At 37.2% G+C, this 27,482-nt stretch overlaps 2 protein-coding genes across 3 annotated transcripts in view; one reads left to right on the top strand and one right to left on the bottom strand.

Moving 5' to 3' along the window:
- Positions 1-391: 391 nt before the first annotated feature.
- On the bottom strand, positions 392-23,815 carry rhogb (ras homolog family member Gb). The gene is made up of 5 exons (XM_059352021.1): positions 23,678-23,815; positions 6,328-6,435; positions 4,811-4,971; positions 2,910-3,080; positions 392-816 (listed from the first exon to the last, which is right to left on the bottom strand). The coding sequence occupies exons 3-5, from the start codon at positions 4,937-4,939 to the stop codon at positions 541-543; spliced, it is 576 nt and encodes a 191-aa protein (XP_059208004.1). The 5' UTR covers positions 4,940-4,971; positions 6,328-6,435; positions 23,678-23,815; the 3' UTR covers positions 392-540.
- A 3,294-nt stretch (positions 23,816-27,109) lies between these two features.
- The window catches only part of LOC131986603 (stromal interaction molecule 1-like), a 48,001-nt gene continuing 47,628 nt past the window's right edge, over positions 27,110-27,482 (top strand). For both annotated transcript variants that reach the window (XM_059351638.1, XM_059351637.1), the window contains exon 1: positions 27,110-27,245. The gene's annotated coding sequence lies outside the window, so the exon portion shown is untranslated. The remainder of the gene's footprint in view (positions 27,246-27,482) is intronic.

Here is a 27,482-nt window from a genome sequence, read left to right as displayed (position 1 = left end):
AGTGCACTGACAATTATATGTTTCTTACCAAGATAAAAAAAAACCCATAAAATTTAAACTTATTTCTAGATTTAATAATCTTAATTTAAGAAATCTTGCCAAGTGAAATTATCTGTCCACGCAGCAAAATCATTTCCCTCAGATTTACTGTTTTTATTTGGTTTTTAGAAAATCCCTTTTTTTTTTTTGCAGTGTGCACATGTCCATTCTGAACATGTCATGTGTGAAGTCATCATTAACACAACAGGTGATGGGACATCAGAGTTTTATTTGATTTTTAATTATTTCTTAAGGGCTATAGTTAATTACAGCATTAGAAATGCTTTAAATAATGCCCCCACACCCAAATGCAAACAAAGCCCCGTAAGTTACCCTGTAATTGAACACTAAGCCCAAAACTACCTTTTATAATTCTGTAAAGATAAAATTCTAACCAAACATTAAAAAAAAAACATGTTTTTAGCATAGATTTTCCAAACAGTCTCTCAGGCAGTTGTGCCACAGAATCGGCACCGCTGAAGGTGCGCTGATGGTCAGATCCTACAGCAGGACGCAGATCTTCTTGGTTACTGCGGGCTGCGGGTTGAGGTAGGCCCTCACGGACTCTGCGAACACGTCCTTTATGCCGTCCTGGTTCAGGGCTGAACACTCCAGGTAGCGCAGGGCGTGGATCTGACGAGCAAGTGCGGCGCCCTGCTGGTGGGTGACAGGGGTCTGGTTCTGCTCCTTCAGCTTCCTCTGAGTCTCGCCGTCATTCCGGAGGTCACTCTTTGTGCCGACCAGGAGGATGGGGACGCCGGGACAATGGTGAGACACCTGGTGATAATAAGTAAGCATGACAGAATGAGAATATATAGTAACTAGGGCCGGGACTCGATTAAAAAAATTAATCTAATTAATTAGAGGCTTTGTAATTAATTAATCGCATTTTAATCGCATATAAATATTGGACCTGAGAACAGTGAGAAGTAATTTTTTTCACATGGATTTTTAGTATACCATTGAATAATGACTGAATACATAAGCTTAAGCAACACAAATATTGTTTAATTTTGTTCAAGTCCAACAGACCAGTGCAATTTTTGCCATTAAGTATAGCAATAGCATATTTAGAAATATAGTACATTTCAGAAATTCAGGTAGCCTATAGGTAGGTAGACCTGCTGTTAACTAGAATACTGTAGATTTTTAAGTAAAACAATACTTTCAAGTACATTCAGAACATTGGAAACCCTGACTATTAGAAAACACTTCTCTGTTGCTTCAGAGGCCATAACAGACTTTGTAGATTTACCAACAGCTGGTTAAAAAAAAATCAAATTTTTTGTAACAAAATGTCCCATCATCCACGGGGCCAACCAAAGCGTCTCATCAGCTTCTTCCTTCATGTTCACTGTGGTTTGTTGTTGTCTGAACTCATGAACGCTAGTTGGTGCTCCAGTATAATCGGTCCGCCTGAAACTCATCCAGTGAGAAACGTTCCGCGGTGCAAAAATAAGTGTGATTAAAATGCATCAATTTTTTTAACGCGGTAATTTTTGTGTAATTAATTAATCTTAATTAACGCGTTAAAGTCCCGGCCCTTATAGTTACTATTTCACAGGTCGACGTCCATTCGGTACTATATTCCCTCTTCGGTCACATCTGCAATGTCGCACTTTCTGGTGTTTCGCGGCCATTTCAAATAAGATCGCCACCAGTGTATGTAAAATTGATTTATTCATATTTAACAATCTACGTGTCAAATTTCATTTATGTACATGGAGATTTACTTTTCTAATCCCAATACAAAAGTAACTGATGAGAGAAAGCAGTACACTGTAAAAAAAAAAAAAAAAGTCTGTCGATTTTATGGTAAGAAAACTGCTAAACCATGACAATAAAAGACTGTAAAATGATAAACGGGTTAATTCAGTTTCAGTAACAATGAAACACTGTAAATGTATATATCAGCCAAAACACGATTTTTTTTTTTCAACTGTAAAATACACCGTGTTTGTAACAAAAATACACTGTAAAATATATACAAGCCATCACTGTAATTTTTGCATTTAATTTTTGTAAAAATACTTTTTCTCACTGTTAAATGTAAGACATATCTCTAACAAAAATATACTGTAATATTTAATTCATGCAGAATTTATAAAGTATTTTCTTGTCAATTATATGGCAGAACAGCGTTTCTTTTGATGAAAAAACTTTTTATAATTTACGGTAAAATGTGGAATAAAATCTTAAACGTGAAATCAACATCGATTATATCTTTTTACCGTAATATTAGAAAAATTTGCACCGTATTTATTACGGTAAAGTTGTAGCAACCACAGCTGCTTTTTTTTTTATCGTAAAAACAACAGGGTTTTTTTCAACAGTGTAAGAACGCTCGGGAGACACTTGATCTGTATTTTTACTGAGTATTTTATTGTGAAGGACAGAAGTACGGTCCGGGTGTGTTGATAACGATGGTTTATATCAGTGATATTTATTTGGCTTACTCAGAAACATTTCCTCTGAAAAATACAGCAGCCGCCATTGTTTTACAGCCCGGAGATGAAAGTGACCCATCAAAAGCATACAAACGGCTAAATCACCGGCGTTAGCGTCCTTTTGCCGACTCTGCTAAACCCGAGGCTAATGTACATTAAAACAATATACAGTTTGAAAGATAAGAAGTTAGACTCTAGTTTCACACCACTTAATTAATTGGAAGCAAAACATAACGATTTATATTTGTAGTTAATGTGAAATTTTAATTGAATGTTAGCTTAAAGCTAGCCGATAAAGGGATGCTAATGAAGAAGAAAATTCAATACCTAACACAATTCTCTTGAAATGTTCTAATTGCTCCCATGTGATGCTTTCTAGGCCCTGTAATGTGTTTATAAAGAGTAGGATATTTGACCCCTGACCTCTGGATGCCACTTGTGTTTAACATTCTCGTAGGAGGCGGGGCTTGAGATGGAGAAGCAGATGATGAAGACGTTGGTCTGTGGGTAGGACAGCGTCCTCAGCCGGTCGTACTCCTCCTGACCCGCCGTGTCCCACAGGTTCAGACTGATAGTCCTGCCGTCCACCGTCACCTGAACGCACCACGCACACACACAGGTACACGCACACACAACAGGATGAATGTCAGAAACCAACAACCACCAAAGTTTTCATCAATATTAATCAACAACGAAAAGATTCCACAAATCCGAAGACAAATGTTGTGCTGAACCAATTATTTAAAAGATTAGGGAGATGGAAGCTGCCAATATGATGAATAAATAAATGATTGAATTACTTGATAAATCAATTAATATGCCATTAAATGTACCAAAAAATATCTTAACAATAAATATAGCTATCAATTCATTGGTATAATACAGACATGAATTGATATTTCTGTTTTAATTAGCTTCTTTATTCACTTACCTTTGTAATAATTCCCCTGTTTACTTTCCTTTAATTTTCCCTTATATTTATTTACGTATTTATTTATTCATTAATTCTTGAATGTATACATTTTTTTTTTCCAATTTTTTTTTCTATTCATTTATAAAATGTTAAAAATACAAATCTTGATGGAGGGGCTCTGACTGACAGTAAAAAAAAATAGGAAAATTATTACAGGTAAATAAAAAAAGAAGCAGAAGTAAAACAGAAATATTTAATTATATTAAATTATTATTATAATTATTATATATATATTTTCTACTTATTTGCCCAATTTTGACTATGCATTTTTTTTTGCATGTTTGGATGCTCTGACTGACAGTAGTACATCAACAAGGAATTAATAAAATGTAAATAAATAAAGAAGACAAATGTAAATTTCATATTTGATCAATTAATTAATGCTTACTTTTATTGTAAATAATATTTATTAGACACTTAATGGCATATACCTCTATTTATCGAGTAATTTATTTCATGTTTTATCATTTTAAAATTTGTTTTTTTTCATATTTAACAGCATCCATCCTCCTTATAGATGATTGATGGAAAAAAAATAGGCAGGATTTTAGTAATTCATCACTAGAGTAGCTTTTCTATATTTTTATATGCCATTAAAACTATTTGATTAAAGACTTTTCCCCTCACAATTATCTGATATGTTTTAGATCAAACAATTACTCAACAAATCAAGGAAATAACCACCAATAATAAATATTACATATTATTTGTCAACTGCTCTGCCTATTGTGCGTGTAAACACACACACACACACACACACACAAACACACAAACACACATACACACACACACACACAAACACACACACACACACACTGCAAAAACCAACTGACAAAAAATAAGGAATAAATAACTACAATTAAGAAAAATACATTTGTAAGAATTCTTTCAATGAGTAAAATATATCTAGACACTGGAAAAAACAATGATGTCTTAAAATAAGTCCAAAAATACTTATTTTGAGCAACTGTGGCTTGAAAAGTCAGACTGTAGTAACATTAAAATAAGCCAGTAATACTTGAAACTAGCACGTTTTGGTGGTAGAAAATGCTTTAGAAATAACAATAAAACTGCATTCAACTAGAACTCTCAATTGGAGCCAAAATTTTAGGAAAAAAAGTAATCATATTCAACAGTCTTTAAACAATAAGACCATTAAATAAGCACATAATGTACTAATAATTAAATAAGCACATAAAGCTATGGTCCTTAGGTAAATTATACTTAAAACAATATAATTAAGATACTATTGCTAGATATAAGAAAAAAATACTTGGTAAGCTTCATGTTTTATGCAGTGCACTCACACCCACACACACACACACACACACACACACACACACACACACACCTGGCTGCTGTAGTTGTCAAACACCGTGGGGATGTACTCTTTGGGAAAAGCTCCGGTGGTGTAGGAGATGAGGAGGCACGTCTTCCCCACAGCGCCATCACCCACAACCACACACTTTATACTCTGCATGATGACCTCTGACCTCTGAACTCTTCAGCAACCTGAAACACAGACAAAAGCTCCTTTTTTCGGTTTCTTTTCATGCGTACAAGCGAATACAACTTGAATAACTTCCAGAAGAAACTGTTTGTTGTGTTTGTTCCGTAACAGCCTGGTTACTGATTGGATAGATCGCTAAGCAGGATGTGACGTAGTACTCTACACGACAAAAACACACGCCATTTGTAAAAGCCGGCAAAGCAGTGTTCCCAATTTAGCGACTTTGTTGCTAAATTTAGGATGTGACGTACTCGACACCACAACAACACACGCCATTTTTAAAAGCCAGCCACTTTGTTGCTATATTTAGCGAATTTTCAGACCCCCTTAGCAACTATTTTTCAAGAAAGTGACTGGAGATAAATCCAGCGACTTTTTCTGGTGTTATTGGAGACTCCTTCTTACTCTTCTTAACGAGCTGCCAGGGCCGGTGGCTTGTTAAAAAGAGTAAGAACGAGTCGAAGGGGAACAGTCCTCCTGCAGCAGTCTCTCCCAGCTGCAGAGCCGGAGGGGATGTTGACCCCTTAGCGTCCAGTCTGCAAATTGCTAATAGGCTAACAGTTAGCTCTGTAGCAGTACAGTGTGTATGTGCTGCTGCTGCAGGAGGTGTTCACTTAGCGATCTCTGTTCGTTTACAACAAGCACCAGACACTCTGTGCACAGTTAGCGATGCTGTTAATTCACAATCACTATGTTTATGATCAGCAGAGACATTGTGCATAATTAGCCATGCTGCTTTGTTTATGATGAGCTGCTGACGTTGTGCACAGTTAGCAGCGGTGGCCACAGTTGAGTCTCCCGTGTTTAATCCGTCACATTTGTGATCACGGATCATGGTCGAAACGGTCGCTAAGCGATTACGCAACAATGGAAACCTCCGGAGTCTCTAAATCCCTCTGGGGCCTTTTTGTAATGCAGACACGAAGAGTGAGCAGACTTTTCCCCCTAGTGGAAACACGGCTATCCTTCTCCTAAACCCACAATTTTCCTAACTGCTAAAACTGAGATCGCTTGAGTTTCTTTTGTTTTTAATTATCTTATTTTATTTGCCTCATTGAAGCCCTGAAATGTTTTAGTCCTGGTTGCCTAGAGAAATATCATTAAAAAAAAATCATGAAGAAGAAAACACAGATCTCACAAAGTTTGTTCACCAAGTTCCCATATAACGCCTTAATTTATCCTTAAAATCATGGAAATACAGCACACGCTCTATTTAACAATTCGTCTTATTATTATTATCAGTTATTTTTTGAAGACATTGAATAAACCATACATTTAGAGACAAAGGACAGCAAAATAAATCCCACAAAAGGTAAAAAGAAGCATTGTGTTATTTACATTTGGACTGGACAGTTTACCTTCAGTGACTGACTGGTTCACTTGTCCCGCTCCAGCTGTCAGAGACTCTTTCAGTTTCTTTCAGTTAACACAGTTTGTTCAGAAACACGTGACGTCCCATCGTCTGACTGCAGAAAGAGGAGAGGTATTTGTGTTTATGGAAATGATCGCTGCAGTAGGAAACGGTCTCCAAACAAAACTGATACGTTATCCTGCACACACACACACACACATTCAAACACACAGATTTGAATACAAGCTTATCTTATCTTATCTTATTTGCATTTAACTGATAGAAGGACAACTAATTATGTGTTTCCTTGTGTCTCTTTCTATCTATCTATAGTTGTGGACCCAGAGCAGTAGTTTAAGGACCAATAGAAGAATGCATAGTAATAGTGAGTAGGCATAGTTGAAGTAGCAGTAATAATTATTATAAAAAAAAGAGTAAAAAGTAAAAAGTCTGTCAGCAAATGTTGCCAAACACTTACTGTCAAATAACAGTAAACCAACATGAGTTAAACCTCTGAAGTCCAGGAGATTTTGGTTCTAATTTGTCAACTTCCTATGCATTAATTTCTGTCTTTGTTAAGCATTTTTCAGTCTGTCCTTACATCACATACATGGCCCTTTTTTCTCAACACAAGTTGAGAGTCAGTCAGATTTTTCATTTTTTTTTAAATTACAAGTATAAAGCTGCCAGGAACCCAAAATAAAAACAGAGGACATAGGTTTTTATGGAAATGTACCAATTGTTGTCCCTATTTCTATGGACAAAAACAGCAGAAAATAATGAAATAAATAACTATAAAAACATCAACAACATGTATATTTGCATGTAAATTAAAAATAGCAATAGTTTAGTACAAAGAAAATTCACATTTTAAAAATGGTCTAGAAACATAAATGGCACACTGTGTGAAAGCTCCTATGATTGCACTTTCAACTGGCTTTCTCAGCTTGTCTACATATGATATATAAATAAAGTTATGACTGTAAATACAACATGTTCAGTGTATTTTCAATAAATAGATGGACTCCAGAGGGTTAATCCACAGGTGACTTCTTTAAAAAAATACTGATATTATACAGTATATATCGTAATATCTGTATTTAAATACCTATATACAGTACACAATGTTATTAGACCACCTGTCATAAAAACGAGAAAACATAAATATTTCAGAAATCTTTCAAAAGCTTGTTTGAAACTAAAAATGTTATTGTTATTTATTTGACAAATAACAAAGTGAAATCCCCTTTTTATAGCCAAATGTGAGCCGGCTCAGAAATGAATCAAGCAGAACATTTATTAAACCGCTGGTCTAATACATTTGTTAAGAACTGTATATGTAGAATAACTGACATTCTCTTCTTTGTTACTTTAATATGACAGTAAGTGTTTGGCAGCTTTTACTAACAGACTGTTTACTGTGTTTGTTTGTTTTTTTACATTAGATACAAAGTTTTACTGTAGAAAAACTAAAAAAGTTTACATGCAGCAATATGTGTATTGTCATTTGCATTTTAACATTTAATTCACTGTAACTGAACATTCAAGACCATTAAGCAATAATAATGTAAAAAGAAAAAAAAATCTATAATGTCCCATTATATTAATTCAATTTCAATTTCAATTTTTCCTTATGATATTAGTACTTTATGTAGAAAAAAATCAAGAAAAACCCTGTACCATAATATATAGTACATTTCTTGAAAATAGATAGTACTGTGCAAAAGTTTGAACAAATCATGTAAAAAAAAGAATGCTTTCAAAAATATAAATACTAATAGTTAATTTTTTTTATCAATTAATAAAATGCAAAGTGATTGAACAGAAGAAAATCTAAATCAAATTAATATTTGGTGTGACCACCCTTTGCCTTCAAACAGGCATAAATTCTTTGAGACATTTTTCACACCTTACTGAACACATAACAACAGTGTAGTAGTAGAGTGTTTTCACCACTACTAACTCACATTTGGCACTACTTGTCCCAACTGGCAGGAACTGGCTGCATGGTTTTATAAACCCGAGACAGTCGTCTCAGTCATCTCAGAGACACCAAAACCTTGTTCAAATCACCCAAATCATCTCCAAGCCTCCACTCAGGTCATATCCAAATCGCAGTTGTGTTTGAGTCACTAGGGCTGTTTCCACTACCGGGCAATACCCGGAATGAGGCGGGTCTCACTTGCTGAAACGCCCCTTATTTGAATACGAGCAGTCAGGAGGTGGCATTTGTCGGGATTTTTTAGTCCCTGTAGAAGAGCAGGGTCTTTTCTCTCCCCTAAAAACAGCCTGGTTACTGATTGGATAGATTGCTAAGCAGGATGTGACGTAGTACTCTACACGACAACAACACACGCCATTTGTAAAAGCCGGCAAAGCAGTGTTCCCAACTTAGCGACTTTGTTACTGAGTTTAGCTAATTTTCAGACCCCCTTAGTGACTATTTTTCAAGAAAGCGACTGGAGACAAATCCAAAAAAGACCAAAGAAACGGTTGTTGACGGAGAAGGTGATGGAGAGGAAGAGAGCGAGGGACAACAAGAGTGAACCTCGGTCGGGCGTTCGCTGAACGGCGAGAGCTACGGGAAGCGGAGGGATCACAGATGCTGACCTGGAGATTCTGCTCATGAGATGCTAAGTAGCCTAACTCTTCGTTTTCTACTTGTTTCTTATAGTAGTGTTTGTAAATGTGTTCAATCCATTCTGTCTATCGCGCTAGCTCCAAAGCTAACATTAGTTTTCAGCAGCAGCTGGATTGTATGGACTGTTGCTTTGGGTTGTTGCTATCTATGTCTACAGACAACTGAGGTTATGTATTCATTCACTGTATGTCTCTTATATGGGACAAATCCAGAATTGAATTTCACTTTGAACCTTACGGTGCTACATAATAACCTATGCTAATAACTCAAGTCAATCAAGTCAATTTTACATTTACATTTACATTTAGTCATTTAGCAGATGCTTTTGTCCAAAGCAACTTACAGGAAAAAAGGGGAACAATCAAGGTATAGTACAATAAGAGCCAATAGTGCAGCAGTAAGTGCTAGTGATGATATTTTAAGGAGTAGAGTTATCGTGGTGCTAGGAGAGAAGATGCTCTCTCAAGAGTTGAGTCTTCAGGAGTTTTTTAATTTTATTTTTTTATATAGCCTAAATCACAGATTTGCCTCAAAGGGCTTTACAGACTGTACATGGTACGACACCATCTGACCTTTAACCCTCACGTTGGCCTCAAAAAACCCTTTTAACAGGGGAAAAAGAAGAAGAAACCTCAGGGAGAGACAGAGGAGGGATCCATCTCCCAGGACAGACAGACGTCAATAGATGTCGTTGTACAGGATCAACAGAGTAGAATAGAGTAGATAGAGGATGAGGGGGGAGAGGGAGGGAGGATAGAGCAGGAGGAGAGCAGGAGCAGGAGTTCTGGAAGGAGACAGAGAGGAGCAGGAGTTCTGGGAGGGGCACAGCAGCAGGTGGTGAAGCGCCACCTTTGGCTAGTATTTCACCACTATTCTACGGTAGGTAGAGGTAGAACAACAGAGTAGAATAGTGGTGAAATACTGGCCAAAGGTGGCGCTTCACCACCTGCTGCTGTGCCCCTCCCAGAACTCCTGCTCCTCTCTGTCTCCTTCCAGAACTCCTGCTCCTGCTCTGTCTCGCTCTCAACCTTCTCTCTCTATCCTCCCTCCCTCCCTCTCCCCCCTCAACCTTTATCTACTCTATTCTACTCTGTTGATCCTGTACAACGACATCTATTGACGTCTGTCCGTCCTGGAGATGGATCCCTCCTCTGTCTCTCCCTGAGGTTTCTTCTTCTTTTTCCCCTGTTAAAGGGTTTTTTGAGGAGTTTTTCCCTGGCCGATGTGAGGGTCAAAGGTCAGAGGGTGTTGAACCATGTACAGTCTGTGAAGCCCTTTGAGGCAAATCTGTGATCTGTGATTCTGGGCTATATAAATAAAATTGATTTGAATTGATTTGATTTAGTCATGCGGTGAGTGTAGAGTGGACCAGGAGAGGAGCATTCCCATCTGGAGCTCAGACTCTAGATGTTACTCTGCCGGCTCCGTTGACAACAAATGCACATGGCCAGCAGTAGAAAGGGGGAGGGCTGCCGTGGGGGAGGTTTTTTTCCATCAGTATTGTGAAGTTTCCACCCCAAAGCTGTGGGGGGAGCTCTAGGCTCCAGCTAGAGCTCCAAACCACCAAGTAGGCCTTTAAGTGTCTTTCTGAATGCCAGTGTGTTACTTTGTGTGTCAGTAAAAGTGTGTTTCAAAGTCTGCGCGTTAGAGTTTCAGAGTTTGACACATTTGTGCTAAAAGGCACTTCAAAGAGGAAAGCAAAAAATAAAGGAAAAAAGAACATTCCTGGTTTAAATATGAGTAGGATGAACATCATTGTGGTGGATTGTGTACTGAACTATAAAATAGTAACTCTGTCGGCTTTCTCTGCAGATGTCTGGAAAGAGAAAGTGGCTCAACCCAGACTCTGGGGACGTTGACCCCACCCTCCCCTCTCTCTCCTCGCTGGGCGGAGGTCTGCTGATCTCACTCCTGCTGGAAGAGTGAACCTCTGATCTCACAGCTTTTCATTCTCTCCTGCCCGTTCTTGTCTTCCCTCTATATTGTTTACGTGGTAGAGTGTGAGGAGAATGTGACCTTTGACCTTTTCCAGTGGCAGAGGAAATATCCAGTTCCATATCTTAAAGTATAACCCTCTCTGTAGCTTTGAGTCCAAGTAAACTACAGTGTGTGTGTTCATAGTAATGAAGGAACATGTCACCTCAGTTTTTAATAGTTTCTGGACAACAGTGGAGATCTGTGGCACAGAAGAAGAACTTATATCAGGATTTTATACTAAGAAGAAACAAAGCTGTACTCTTATTAAGTATTTCCATTTTACTTTATACTTATACTGCCCTACAAAGTCTAACTGCAGTAACTCCATTTTTGGTCGAAATTGAGTTATAACCAAAAATGAACTCCTTGATGTCTGTTTTATGTTGTGACAAAGTTTTAGATTTCAATTTTACTTTTTTTCAGAGAAATAATGATGTAAAAATTGCAGTAACTACAAAATCCAACTCAAAACCAAAGCAGAGTTCAACTGTGATAGAGTGTAGGCTTGTATTTCTTCATTGTGTTGAATAGTGAAGACAAGAATAATATAAATTATTTAATAGGGACATTATTATCTAGATATTGATGAAGTAAAAAAGTGATAAAATTATACTAAGACTAAAATATAACATTACTTTATAATATCAAGTCTAAAATACACAAATCTTTGAATATAGTTGTTAAACACTTTTAAATAAATGTATAACAAAATCAATTTGAAAATTTTTATTCACTAAAAACAAAATATAAAAGCTGAAAGAAGACAACAACATTATAGTTACTGCACTCTGTTTATCATTACTATTAGAACCTTTTACAGCAAAACCAGAGGGCAGTAACTACGTTTTTGGGGTCAAAGGTCAAATAAATCGTCATGATTTTTTAGCATAAAAAATACATTGACAATACTTGTAGAAATAAGTGTCATATTACTTATCTACCTATCACCAATATGGCTGGCCAGTTAATATTTTAAAGCAGTTTTCTCAGTTTTACCCTTTGCGTAGTTACTGCAGTTAGACTTTGTAGGGCAGAATACTCCACTATATTTACAATTATTGTCCTTTTTACTGCACTACATCTATTTGACACTTTTTGCATGAAACAACATATGATATGCTTGTATGATTTGTTGTAGTACTGTGTGACTCCAGTAGTATACAAATTAACTAAAATATCTCCACATTGATAAGCTACATGATTAAAATTATTTTACATGTATGTTTTAGTGGAAAACATGAAAAATAGAATATTCTGTAATATTGTAAAGGAACCTTTCTGCATAATTAGTAGGTTTACTTCTGGTACTTTAAGTACACGTTGCTATTAATGCTAATGTAGTTTTACCTGAGTAACCTTTTAAATGCAGGACTTTAATTAAGTATTGTTGAACTTTGGTATTTCTACTTTTATTAAAGTATTCAAGTACTTCTTCCTCCACTGATTAACATGTTATAAGATATTATTAACACATTGATAACCCGCAGAGTAGAGCTGCAAAGATTAATTAATGAATCAATTATTATTATTATTATTATTATTATTATTATTATTATTATTATTATTATTATTATGTCAGCTAAATTAATTATGTCAAGAAACACTTAAAAGGAGCATTATCAATCTATTTTCTGGTTTCTTCACTCGTCCACAACTAATATTTTAATTGATAAAATAATCAACAGAAAATAAAAATAATCGTTAGTTGCAGCCCTACTGCAGAGTCACTGAAAGAAACGTTTCAAGTGTTGTAACTTTGTCCTTTTGTAACTCAAAATAGTTGGGGAAAAAAGGAAGCTTTCAGTAGAAAAATGTCATTGTGGTTTTATGTTGAAATAGAGCAGCACTTTCAGTGAAGATTGCTGCATCAACTTAAAGACTTGATGAGTGACTGTGATAAAACTGTAACTCAACAGGAGTGAATGGGAAAACCCTTTTGTTCTTTCCACAAATACAAAAATAGCACAGTTTTTATACAGGATATTGTGCTTCCAGCGGGACATTTCTAGATCTTGGCCACTGCTTTTTAATGTCAAATACCCACTATAGCTGCATCAGTCACCTGCTGTGCTGATTATTTTAACTTAAAAACACCAAACTAACATTCGAGGATTAATAAAACTTCAAATTTCAGAATCTGACCAAATTAGCAACTTTAATAGTTCTTTTTTTCCTATTAGCTCAAAATGTCCAGTGAAACTAGCAGGTCTGAAAACACAGATCTGAGGGGAAACGGTGTGCTGACAGAGTCAAACTGTGAGAGGAAGAAAGAAGAAAACACGTTAAGGAAAAAGAGGAAGAAGAATCGAGATCAGTAACCAGGTACCCAGAACAAACATTCATTGTGTAACCTTCCTCTCAGTGCGTGGGACAGATTTGACTGTGAATCCGAAACAAACATAATAAGGGTGTTTCCACTATAGCCCAATACCCGAGCCTTTTTGACAAGACTTTTTTTTCCGTCCCTGTAGAAGAGCAGGGTCTTTTTCCTCCCCTGAAAACAGCCTGGTTACTGATTGGATAGAACGCTAAGCAGGATGTGATGTACTTGACGCCACAACAACACACACCATTTATAAAAGCCAGCGACTTTGTTGCTATATTTACCCCCCTAGTGACTATTTTTCAAAAAAGCGACTGGAGACAAATCCAGCTACTTTTTCTGGATTTATTGGAGACTCCTTCTGACTCTTCTTAACGAGCTGCGGGCCGGCTGCTCCTTAAGAAGTGTAAGAACGAGTCGAAGGGGAACAGTCCTCCTGCAGCAGTCTCTCCTAGCTTCAGAGCCGGAGGGGATGTTGACCCCTTAGCGTCCAGTCTTTAAATTGCTAATAGGTTAACAGTTAGCTCTGTAGCAGTACAGTGTGTATGTGCTGCTGCTGCAGGAGGTGTTCACTTAGCGATCTCTGTTTGTTTACAACAAGCACCAGACACATCGCTAACTGTGCACAGTTAGCGATGCTGTTAATTCAAGATAACTATGTGTATGATTAGCGGAGACACTGCGCGTAATTAGCCTTGCTGCCTTGTTTATGATCAGCTGCTGATGTTGTGCACAGTTAGCGACGGCGGCCACAGTTGAGTCTCCCTTGTTTAATCCGTCACTTATGTGATCACGGATCACGGTCAAAACTGTCACTTGGCAATTATGCAACAATTGAAAACCATACGTCACCTCCAGAGTCTCTAAATCCCTCTGGGGGCCTTTTTATAATGCAGACATGCAGAGTGAGCGGACTTTTGAGAGGGCGTGACCTGAGAAACACGGCTATTGGCATCACACCTTTTTTAAACAGGGTTTTTAGGGGGAGATAGCAGGTCAACACTAGATGCCACATAGAAGTGTACATCATGTGAAGGCTGGGGACCTGAAGATCAATTTGAGATTAATTAAATTCCCGGACGAGCCCCCATATATGTTACAACACATGTTGGAATCTAGGGATAACGGAAGCAACACAACGCCAATGTTACGATTACTTTGAGATGCACCTCAGCACTGTGTGTCAATGTGTTCGAGTCCTAAATCCATAATAAAAAACAGCTATTACTTTGTCTGATAATGCCTTGGAGAGGTTTATATTAGTCAGTCAGTCAGTGAAAGCCTGGTGCATCTCACATGCTGAAGGGGGTGACTTGGGAGAGACACAGGAGTAACATATGCGACTGCTTGCATCATAACATTGACCCAACTCACTGATGATGAAATGTGTTGCCAACTATTTTTATAATCAATTTTTATCAATTTAAGTTGTTGTAGCTCTACACTGCAAAAACATGAAGCTTACCAAGTATTTTCTTCTTATATCTCGCAATCGTATCTTAATTATTTTGTTTTGAGTATAATTTACCTACTGACCATAGCTTCATGTGCTTATTTTAAGAACGTGTCTTTTTGTAACAAAAATGACTGAATAACCTCTTCACAGGGATTTCAAGATTTCTTTTTAGGATTGACATTGTGAGCTTTTTCATGCTTTTTCAATCTATTCAACTGTTTAATATGGTGAGTTTTTACCTAAAATATTGGTTCCAATTGGGAGTTTTAGTTGCATGTAGTTTAAATGTTATTTCAAAAGCATTTTCTACCACCAGTATCTACCCACAAGATACTGATATGAGAAAGAAAACGTGGTAGTTTCAAGTATTACTGGCTTATTTTAATGCTACTACAGCTGGGCTTTTCAAGCCACAATTGCTCGAAATATGTATTTTTGGACTTATTTTAGGACATCATTGTTTTTTTTCCAGATATTTTTACTTATTTAAAGAATTCTTACAAAGAAAAATTAACTTACTGTACTGGCAGATAATTTTACTTGTTTCAAGCATATATTTGCTTAATTCTATTTATTTATTTAGAGGTTAATTTTTGAGGTTAATTTTTGAATAAATGGAGACCAGTTATTTATTTCTCTTTTTTTTCAGTTGGTTTTTGCAGTGTATGTGAGACCCTGCCTCCAGTTACCTGCCCTCTATCTAAAAAGTGCATTATTGATAATGGCATATGGGGAATAAAAGGTGTACATGCATGGGAACTGCTCGCTTGTGACCCTGCAGAGGAAACTAAATTGTGGTCGCTTCTAACTGCACTCTTGCTCCTTTAGTTACGACACAAAACTCATGATGATAGGTACGGGATGAGAAGTAAATCGAGAGCAGCTTTGAAATTGCGGATCTCACTAAAATATCATCAAATAAATGCACTCATTTAAATACTTGCAAATTCCAAATTTCAACCCTAGAGAATATTGGAGGATATTACATACAGCCAGAATGTGTAAAAAAAACATACGGACCCGGGGGAGGGGGGTAATATTTTGAGTAAAGAGTTTACCAGATTAAAGTGGGAAATCTACGAGAAAGAAATGTGGAGATCTATGAAATTTAAAGTGGTGATTCTGCGAGAAAAAAGGTGCTTTTCCCCCACTTTTTTTTCGTAAATTTGCGAACTTTTTTAAATCTCTTAGATCTGCAACTTTTTTCTTGTAGATTTGCCACTTTAATCTAGTAAATTTGCGACTATTTTCTCGAAATATTTTAGCCTCTGTTTAGCCTGCTGCCCCCGCGACCTTGCCCCGGATAAGCGGAGGAAAATGGATGGATGGATGGATGGAACTTCCTTTACTGTGTCTTCTTCAGGGAGACAGGCTGAAATGTAATCAGTGACACTGAAGCCAGTCGTCTCCGTCGTGGTTTTACTGATCGTCTCTGTTAGAGATTCAGGAACTAACAAGCAGCTTGGTTTCGTCTTGTCAGCTGTGTTCTTTTTTTGTAATTTTATTTTATCTTGCTCGTTTAGGAAGAGTCTCCTGACCCACAGAGGAACCGAGTCATCCTGCAGCTGAAGCTCTGATGGGAAATTCTCTATAATTGGAGCTGTGAGGTTTAAAAAATATTTTCACGGCTGTGTGGACTTTTGGGGTATTTCATTAGTCTGAAAAAAAAAACATCTGGCAGAAGAGACACCTGCTCTGCAAAATAGTCAACACTAGGTTATTGTACACGCACAACTTAAAGCAGGTGGTGCACAAAATTAAAAAAATACATTTTAAAGTACTGGCTTTTCCCTCATGGTCCTATTTTTTTAAATAACACAGATGTTCCTCACATAAACATATAGTGAAACACAGGTGTACAAACTTGGAGAATTATTATTGGACCAAAACAGGACTAGGACCCCAAAGAATATCAAAACAAACCAGGATTAAAACAGCCAAGACTACTAAACAAACACCAGGACTAAACACCAATAAATACTGTATAAATACTATTTAAACTGTGACTGAAGTACCAGAGAATATTGGACTACTTGGCCAAGTCAGGGTTAAAATACCAACGAATACTAAACCAAACCAGGACTAAAACACCAAAGAATACTGAACCAAACCAGGACTAAAACACAAAAGAATACTGAACCAAACCAGGACTAAAACACCAAAGAATACTGAACCAAACCAGGACTAAAACACTAAAGAATACTGAACCAAACCAAGACTAAAACACTGAAGAATACTGAACCAAACCAGGACTAAAACACCAAAGAATACTGAACCAAACCAGGACTAAAACACCAAAGAATACTGAACCAAACCAGGACTAAAACACCAAAGAATACTGAACCAAACCAGGACTAAAACACCAAAGAATACTGAACCAAACCAGGACTAAAACACCGAAGAATACTGAACCAAACCAGGACTAAAACACCGAAGAATACTGAACCAAACCAGGACTAAAACACTGAAGAATACTGAACCAAATCAGGACTAAAACACTGTAGAATACTGAACCAAACCAGGACTAAAACACTGAAGAATATCAAATCAAACCAGGACTAAGGGTGCTTTCACACCAACAGCAGTTGGTGCGCACTAAACAGTCCATTCGAACCAAAAGCTCTTAGTTCGGTTCGTTTTCGTCGGTGTGAAAGCATCAATCGCACTTGAGTGCGCACTAAATCAAGATTCCGCACCAAATGCCAACCTCTGGTGTGGTCCCTCTGGTGAGAACGCGAACCTGGACCAACTCAGGTTTAAACGAACTATTCGAAATGCATCAGTGCTTAATTTGCGTGCTGCCTGTATATTCCCCTACATTCATTCAGCAGCAGCGCAAATCGTGTGTGACCTACCAACACATGTGTTCAGGGCCGGAGTGGGGCCACTTTTCAGCCCGGGAATTTCAGGCCCAAGACCGGCCCACTTTTTCCATGGTAGTGGAAATTGGATAAATGAAGCAACAGTTCAGCTCTTACTATCCTGTAGTTTTTTTTTATTAATACCATGGTTCAACAGATAATGTAAAGGTTAAATAATAATCCACTTAAGCTGAGAAGTTAACAAAAAATATTTCACTATTCCACAAGGATACAGTAGGTTGATAAATTAACAAAAGCATAAAATAAATAAATAAAGCATTTGAAACATATCCCACTCTTCAATAAAGATGCATATTGAACTACTGTTTACAGTTCAACTCACAGTAGCTACACTATTCAGTTACATTGTGAATAGCACCATTATCATTTTTCTGCATAGGTATATTATGGTGGTTTACTCCTTTAGGCTACTGCGCCCACATCTGAGCAAATAATGCATATTGGTTCATCATGGACTGTCATATACTGCTCTTTCTTACATTAAATAACTTTAATTAATATTGTTTACTCTGTTATCTTCTCTACCTGTCCCTGTAGTCATGGCCTCCTCATTGCAAATTTCGGGCTCATCATTTTCAGCAGGAGACTGGCTTATCTGCTGCTCAGAAGCTACAAAGAAAAAATAATTTCACTGCATAGCCTACACAGATCAAGTTTGAGTTTTGTTATCAATATTTTCATAATATTTGCAAAGTCTATGAATCGCCATATATCAGGTGATATAAAAAGGCTTATATTTTAATTCAATTCAATATTTTGCTTGCGAATAGGTTGACAACGCTTCAACGATATTAACCACGTTACAACGTTAGCCGAACAGTTACGTTGCATTAAGCCTATGTCTCTCTTTACCAGTTGCCACTTGTGTTTGTCCTCTCGAAAATAAATCTGTAAGCTTGGCACATTTGGCAGAATCCTCCTCCAATGCCTTTCTTTTCTTCAACCTGGCTTTTTCAGCCCCTCCTGGCCTCTTCCTCCCATCCATCCTCCCCGATGTGTATCGTTGAGATAGGGCTGGCCCAGCTATCGGTAGCCTACCTGAGAAAACTTTTTTGGAAAGACGGCTATGGACCCAACCAACTTTATTTGGGAGGGGAGAACTCCCTCGTATGGTACAACCCATGCTGAGGCTGCGGTGTCAGAATGCAAAACGTGTTTAGCGTACTTTAAGAGAAGATGGACTAACGTGAAAAATGTCAAATAAATAAATAAATAAATTATCGGCCGGCCCAAAAGTGAAGCGGCCCACCGGGAACTCTCCCGATTCTCCCAATTACCCACCCCGGGCCTGCATGTGTTGTGCGGCTGCTGAATGGATGTAGGGGAAAACACTGGTATGAAATTAATTTAATCTGTAATATACATGTTTCATTAGGTACAACCCCATGCATTTCAAAATTCTTCTCAGAGTAGCATACTGATAACAATTGTTCAATAACTGTAGAATCTCACCATGTCTCAAACCAAGCTTAAAGTAGAATTTAATTAAATCTTCCAAACAAGCCATAGCCTATTCAGAAATGGGTAATGTTGACGATATAAAAAGCAAGGACCAGCGAACGTGTCGCTCCATTGTGAAAGTTCAAATTACCGCTTATTTCCACTGGAAGATGACGAAACGTCATTCAGACCAATGTGGTTCGTTTGCATGTGTGAACACGGACCACACGCAGTCTGTATGCTACAATGTAACAATTTTACTGCCTGGTGCCGACCAAATAATCGAACTAGCGGTGTGAAAGCACCCTAAAACACCAAAGAATACTGAACCAAACCAGGACTAAAACACTGAAGAATACTGAACCAAACCAGGACTAAAACACTGAAGAATACTGAACCAAACCAGGACTAAAACACCAAAGAATATCAAACCAAACCAGGATTATAACAACCGAACTACTCAACAAACACCAGGGCTAAAACACCAAGAAATATTGTATAAATACTATTTAAACTGAGACTGAAGTACCAGAGAATATTGGACTAAATTGCCAGACATTACTTGGCCAAATCAGGGTTAAACACTGGAGAATAATCGACCAAATGCCAGGGGCAGAAACAACACAGAATATTGGATCAAACCAGGACTAAGATGACAGAAAATATCAGGTTTAAATCTGACAGCAGCAGGATGGAGGATGTATGGTAGTATTTCCCTAACCTATCCTGGAGCAACTCTTTAGTCCTCTACATGCTCTGACACAGCTGATTCCTATGATCAACAAGGAAAAATTGGTTACAAATGGACATAGGAGGTTATTTTGGACAAATCTATCACAGCCCAGGACTATAACACCAAAGAATAATGGACCAAACCAAGGCTTAAACACCAGCACTGGCACTAAAAGACATTTTAAAAAGCCAGTTTGGTTCAGATTATCAGAAACTGAAAGTAAACACACCTAAAATGTCATTAATAATCTGTCATAGCATAGAAAACTCTTAGCTTCAGAATTAAAAGTGAGTCAAAGTTAAGCAGGAAGGTGGTCTGTAAACTGTTATGGGCTGTTTATTATAGACATAGTGGTAATGGTTTTACTGTTCACACTTGTTTTCTCTGCCATATAAATCCCACTGTTGCTCACCATCTCTGTTTACATGCGATCTTATTATTTCTGATGAAGACCAGCTGACTGACAAGCAGAGTCTAACAAAGTCAAGAGAGTCACATTTACCTTATATATGCAGCGTTTTCTCACCCTAAGAAGCAGTCACAGACGCCCCAGTCTAAAGAGGAACTGGTCTGTGTTGAAACCGAAACAGGAAGGGTTTGCCCGCTGCTCTGTTCATCCAGTAGCAGCATGTGGGAAGGAAATGTGTTTACTGAGACAGTCTGACCAGCAGTTTACATGAATACACTCAAGACATTTATACCACAGAGTTCCTGGTTTGCAATTGGCTGGCTGGTGTCTGTTGGATGGAGACCACAGTCATAGTTCTGGTCTTAAATTCCATGGATTGAAAGCTAAAACACCAAAGAATACTGAACCAGACCAGGACTAAAACACCAAATAATATGAAACCAATCCAGGACTAAAACACCAAAGAATACTGAACCAAACCAGGACTAAAACACCAAAGAATACTGAACCAAACCAGGACTAAAACACCAAAGAATACTGAACCAAACCAGGACTAAAACACCAAAGAATACTGAACCAAACTAGGATTAAAACACCAAAGAATATAAAACCAAACCAGGACTAAAACACCAAAGAATACTGAACCAAACCAGGACTAAAACACCAAAGAATATAAAACCAAACCAGGACTAAAACACCAAAGAATACTTAACCAAACAAGGACTAAAACACTAAAGAATATCAAACCAGACCAGGTCTAATAGGCCAGAAAGGTTTGGACTCAACTGTGGTTAAAACATGAACTCTGCATATAAAATGAGTCATCAGTCTGTATTTACAGTTTTGACAGCTGAATGATTCATCAGCAGTCACTTGGCGATCTCTGACATATCTCGCTCTCTGACTTCCTGTTTTATTCTGAGGGGCCTGAAATTGTCCAACTTGTGATGTTTCTGATTCACATCTGAGCATGTGCAACCACTGACGCTGTGTGATGTCATCTCCATTAGTCAGTCTTGTTGTCTTTTGTCTTGCCAACATGCCCATTGTCTCACAGTGCATTCCTCTAATAGTCCTATAGTTATTATGTCTTTGGTCCCATGTGTGTATCTGTCTGTCCGTCGTGCTTTTCATTTCGTTGACCCACCACAGGATCACATTTTGATCATTCATAAAATCATTCATAAATGATATTATAGTATTATATTATAATAATGATATTACTAATAATATATATTTATTTGACATTTACCCATAAGAACCCATGGTGACACACGTGTAACAAACACTTTAAATGTTCTTGCATCTCCAATATTCAGCTTTATGCTTCACATAAATGTGGTCATGTGACTGTGACAAGAAATGACTTCTTCAAAATATGTGTGTGACTCGAAACAGAAATGTGAAAAAGTAGCTAATTTCAAAAAGCTTATTTTTTGTTATGAGGCTAAGTTTAAACCCATTTAACAATTCTATTCTGTTAATATAGTGCCTGTTCTGACCATATTTCCTGAACAAATTAATATAAAACAAGTTACAAGAATTACCCCACTACAAGTAAAAGTCCTGCATTTGTACTTTTACTGAAGTAAAAGAACAAAACTATCAGCATCAAAATGTACTTAAAGTATCAAAAGTAAAAGTAGTTGTTATGCAGAATGACCCAACACAGATTGTTTTATATATTCTAAATATATTATTAGATTATTATTATTATTATTATTATTATTAGTATTATTATTATTATTATTATTATTAATAATAATAATAATAATAATAATAATAATATTGATGCATTTATGTAAGCAGTGTTTTATTGTTGTCAGCGTAGGGCTCTTTTTAAATATTTAATATACTTTTATGTGTTTTAATTCATTAACAAGCGTAATCAGTTGAAATTTCTCATGTTTTTTATGTTAAATCTCGACCTGAAAAGTAACTAAAGCTGCCAGATAATTTAATTATTTTATATTTATTTTATTATAATTTTTCCCCTAAAATGATCAAGAATCATCACAAACTGTGGCTCAGTCTGACTTTCTCAACCAACCTCTGAAAAGAACATTTCACAAAATGTCAAACTGTGGCTTTTTAACAAATTTCCATTTCTATGTTAACAGACCTGTCAATCAACCTAGTGATAGTGTGGCTTTACATGTCGATCTCTGATTGGTTCTTTAAATTCTTGATTCTTAATCACTTTAAATTTCTGATGTTCTTTTTTTGTTAAATCTCGACCTGAAAAGTAACTAAAGCTGTCAGATAAATGTAGTGGAGTAAGAAGTGCAATATTTGCCCTTAAAATGTAGTTAAGTATGAAGTTACAAATTTGGAAACTTAAGTTAACTTAAGGAAAGTACAAGTACCTCAAAATTGTACATAAGTACTTGAGTAAATGTACTTAGTTACATTCCACCACTGCATGTAAGACACTTTTGAACTCTTTACCCACTTATTTTTACGATTACATTATAAAGTATTTCTGTGATATTTTTTATATTTACTTGCAAACACTGCCTAGAATTCTTGTATCTATTGCTTTTGTAATATACTTTTCCATCATGACTATAATATTCCTATAATATTACTTTTTTAGTCATTACCCACTACTTGTATTTCTGTGATATTCTTATATTTATTTGGACAGTGCCTGTACTATTCCTATGATATTCATTGCGTTTTAAGTTCATGTAGAGGTAAATATTTCTACAACATTCTTAAAGTAATCGTAATAGTAAAGTAATTGTTATAAAGACATAGCAGTACCAACAGTATTCCTATAATATTCAATTATTACAGTACTTCTTAGTTTTTTTTAAATGTATTTGGACCTGTAATATTCTAATATTTCTATAGATATAAATATAGTTAGTTAATTAGTTCTTCCTCTTGCATTGCTGTACATAATATTTATCTTAATAAACTCTTCACTGTTACATCATATATGAAAGTTAATATTATGATTTAGCTAGAGTTAAAAGTTCATACAGATTACTATTCCTATGCATTATGATATTATGATATATCACAGTAATACCGCCATATTAATGTAGTTATTATCCTTTATTATTCGTGCAATATTCTGGTTATAGTTCACATTATAACCATTATTCTCTTCTATTAAATGACACAGCATGTCTGTTATGTTATTCAAGTTGGAAATATTTCACATTGAATTTAAGTGCAAGGAAGAAGTGAGTGACACACACACGCACGCACGCACACACACACTGGGAGTGGTCGCACTTCATCTCCAGTTTCCTGCAGCAGCGTCAACAAACAAACAAACAAACAAACAAACAAACATTGTTATTGATCCGCTGGGGAACAGATCGATCAGCTGACGGGAATTAAAGCAGAGATCAATAGCGTGCTAAAAGTTTGGACAGAGAGAGGAAACACACACACACACACACACACACACACACACACACACATAGACGCACAGCTGATCGGTTGATACGGAGCACCGGGCGGATGATAAGTAGAGACTCACCGATCATCAGTCCTCCTCTCCGGGCACACAGCTCCGCTCAGTCCCGCTGTGTGTGTATGTGTGTGTGTGTGTGTGTGTGTGTGTGTGTATGCGTGCAGAGGGACAGCGGATCTGTATCTCAGTGCGAGGCGGGCGGGCGGAGCTAATGAAGAGGAGGAAGTCCGAGAGGAGAGAGAGAGGAAGTGGTGGAGCAAGTTTGAGGAAGTTTACTCTGTGCCTGTGTGTGTGTGTGTGTGTGTGTGTGTGTGTGTGTGTGTGTTTGTGTGTGTGTGTGTGTGTGTGTGTGTGCGTGTGTTAGCAAGTAAGTAAGTAACTCTGGGCTTTTCTGTATGTTCAGTCCAGAGTTGAGAAATTCCAGAAAATAAAATATTTGGTGTTTCATGTTTCTAAAGTAATTTAAAGAACCAATCAGAGATCAGCATGTAAAGCCACACTATCACCAGGTTGATTGACAGGTCTGTTTATACAGAAATGGAAAGTTATTAAAAAGCCACACTTTGACTTTTTGTGAAATGTTCTTTTCATTTACCAGTTCACACACACATTCATACTGGTGGCAGAGGCTACCCTAAACGGTGCCACCTGCCACCATTGGGAATTCATTCACACACCAATGAATGCAGCATCAGGAGCAATTTGCTCAAGAATACTTCGACATGTAGGCTGCCATGGTCAGGGATCGAACCACCAACCCCCCGACCAGAAGACGACCCACTCTACCAACTGAGCCACAGCTGTGTTTCTGTTCCATCTTTGATCATTTTGTGGCAATTTTGTGTCCACTGGGTAAGTCTCAGGCCACACCCTCTCTAAAGTCCTCTCACTCTGTGTGTCTCCACTATAAGTTAGCCCCCAGAGGGATTTAGAGACTCTGGAGGTGACGTATGGTTTTCACCGTCGCTAACTGTGCAGTCTCCGCTGATCATAAACATAGTGATTGTGAATTAACGGCATCGCCAACTGTGCACAGAGTGTCTGGTGCTTGTTGTAAACAAACAGAGATTGCTAAGTGAACACCTCCTGCAGCAGCAGCACATACACACTGTACTGCTACAGAGCTAACTGTTAGCCTATTAGCAATTTGCAGACTGGATGCTAAGGGGTCAACATCCCCTCCGGCTCTGCAGCTGGGAGAGACTGCTGCAGGAGGACTGTGCCGCTTAGACTCGTTCTTACGAGTCCTGCGGCTCCTTAAGAAGAGTCTCCAATAACACCAGAAAAAGTCACTGGATTTGTCGCCAATCGCTTTTTGGAAAAATAGTCGCTAAGGGGGTCTGAAAAGTCACTAAATTTAGCAACAAGTCGCTAAGTTGGCAACACTGCTTCGCCGGCCTTTATAAATGGCGTGTGTTGTTGTCGTGTAGAGTACTACATCACCTCCTGCTTAGCGATCTATCCAATCAGTAACCAGGCTGTTTTCAGGGGAGAAAAAAGACCCTGCTCTTCTACAGGGACGGAAAAAGTCCTGACAAAAGCCGGCTCCGGACTGCTCGTATTCAAATTAGGGACGCAAGTGAGACCCGCCTCATTCTGGGTATTGCCCGGTAGCGGAAACAGCCCTATATCAAGTACTGTACTTAGGGACAATTGTGAGGTGGGCCTACTTGTACTTTGATACTTCTTCTACTGTATTTTAGAATAGGGGAATACTGTACTTTTTACTCCAAAAGCATTTATAATCCTTGAATGAAGGACTTTTACTTGTAGTGGAGTCTTTTCACAATGGGGTATAGGTACTTTTACTTTGTGGATGCTTTGCAGTGTTTGTGTCCCTTTTAGCTGTTTTGTGCCTCTTTGTGGTCATTTTATGTCCTGCTGATCATCTTTTGTCCCTTTCTAATAACCGTGTGTCCCTTTGTAGCTCTTTGTGGTCATTTTGTGGCCCTTAGCGATAATTTGCTTCTGTTTGTCTGTTTGTGTCCCTTTCTGATCACTTTGTGTCCCTTTGTGTCAATTTGTGTTAATTTTTGTCTCCTTGTAGCTCTTTGTGTCCCTTTCTGATCACTTTGTGTCCCTTTGTGTCAATTTGTGTTAATTTTTGTCTCCTTGTAGCTCTTTGTGTCTCTTCATCGTTGTTTATGTCCCTTTCAATCATATTATGTCCCTTTCTGATGATTTTGTCTCCCTTTGTAGCTATTTTGATCTTTATATATATATATGTGTGTGTGTGTGTGTGTGTGTGTGTGTGTGTGTGTATATATATATATATATATATATATATATATATATATTCGTCTTTGTGGTAATTCCCCAAATCTTGAAATATTCTCTGGTTTTGTAAAATAAATAAAACTGAATATTTTTTTTGCATTTTGTCAGTTTATGGAATCCAAACTGGGCCATTGATCAGCAGTGATCTCAGAGCAACCAGACCTGCACACTCTGTCTCTGGCCGCATGGTGGCGCCATTACACCGCTGCTTCACACACATGCTGCCTTCACGTGCGTAACGAGAGAACAGCAAAACTAGATGGTTTTATGGTTCTTGTGACACTTACCGACCTTAAACACACACTGGTGGATGTGCATGTGTCTTGGTTAAACTACTCTATGTTTATTGTGGGCTCCATTTATATTATCTTTTATATTCCTTGTTCCTTGTCTTGAAATTTCATATAAAATGGCTTGCTTGTTCAACCCAAACATACTTAATAATTTGCATAATGTTATAATGAAGAAGCAATGCAATAAATGTATAGACAAGTATCAGGAATTTAACATAGAAATAAAAAAGTTGTGGGACATAAATTAGGGAAAAATGTAACGGGGAAAATAAATGAAAACAGAAATATAAAAATAATACAAAATGCTCAATAAATAAATACATTTTTTAATGAAATAGTAAAGTAAATATCAGACATCAATGCATTAATTCCTATATATATATATGTATATATATATATATAGGCATTATATATTTGTTTATTTGTTTATTTTTTATTATATAAAATGTATATATATAAGTCTGCTTCATATATATATATATATATATATATATATATATGAAGCAGACTTTCTACAAAGGTAAATGTATAAATGTATGTATATATATATATATATAGATAGATAGATAGATAGATAGATAGATAGATAGATAGATAGATAGATAGATAGATAGATAGATAGATAGATACATTTGATGGATTTTTAATGCATTTTTCTAGTCTTTCATTATTCTGTCACCATTCCAGAATCAGCAAAGTTTGTTTGCATTTTGCTTGAATACACGTAGTTGCAGCATACTTTTTTACTTTAGTCAACTAATGTATTAATTGACAAATTGTCACAGCTCCACAATAAAACTAAAGTTTAATTGGTTTGATTTTTATTCCCTTCTCTGAATTCTGTTTTTTTCGCGGGTCCATGAACGCAACGCAGGCGGAACTCTTCATTTTTTCCCCCTTCAGAAGTAGTTTAGTGAGTTGTGTCGAGGGTGGAGAAGTGAGGAACAAGCTGTCCAGCATCAGGTTGACGTTCTTGTCGATCAGTCTGTGGTCAGATGTATCGGGGCTGATCAGATCACATCAGATCAGATCGATGGATTAGAGGAGCAGCTGTTGCAGCAGCGGTGAGTGATGAGACGTTCAACTGTTTTCTGCTTCCACTCTGTGAACACAAGCTGCGGCTCGAGCGCCTTTTTTCTTCAAGCTTTCAGGAGCGAAACCTGCTTTTCGATGTGAAACGGAACAGCTGCCTGACCTTTGACCTCTACAAGGACAAAACACTTTATTTAAAAACAATCTAAGAAGAAGCTGTGGGGGAATAAAGCTGATGTGCAGATAGATTTGACCGCATTTAGTCATGT

This window comes from Centropristis striata, chromosome 15 (assembly GCF_030273125.1).
Source record: "Centropristis striata isolate RG_2023a ecotype Rhode Island chromosome 15, C.striata_1.0, whole genome shotgun sequence".
Taxonomy (NCBI): Eukaryota; Metazoa; Chordata; class Actinopteri; order Perciformes; family Serranidae; genus Centropristis; species Centropristis striata.
The sequence above is the reverse complement of the archived record's forward strand: the minus strand, read 5'-3'. Positions and strand labels throughout refer to the sequence as shown.

Bases quoted from the DNA above. Each gene is read 5' to 3' on its own strand.
- rhogb (XM_059352021.1), bottom strand. From the start codon at position 4,939: ATGCAGAGTATAAAGTGTGTGGTTGTGGGTGATGGCGCTGTGGGGAAG. The intron at 3,081-4,810 runs GTGTGTGTGTGT...TGGTGCGTTCAG, and splicing joins TTGACAACTACAGCAGCCAG to GTGACGGTGGACGGCAGGAC. The intron at 817-2,909 runs GTCAGGGGTCAA...TATTATCACCAG, and splicing joins AACACAAGTGGCATCCAGAG to GTGTCTCACCATTGTCCCGG.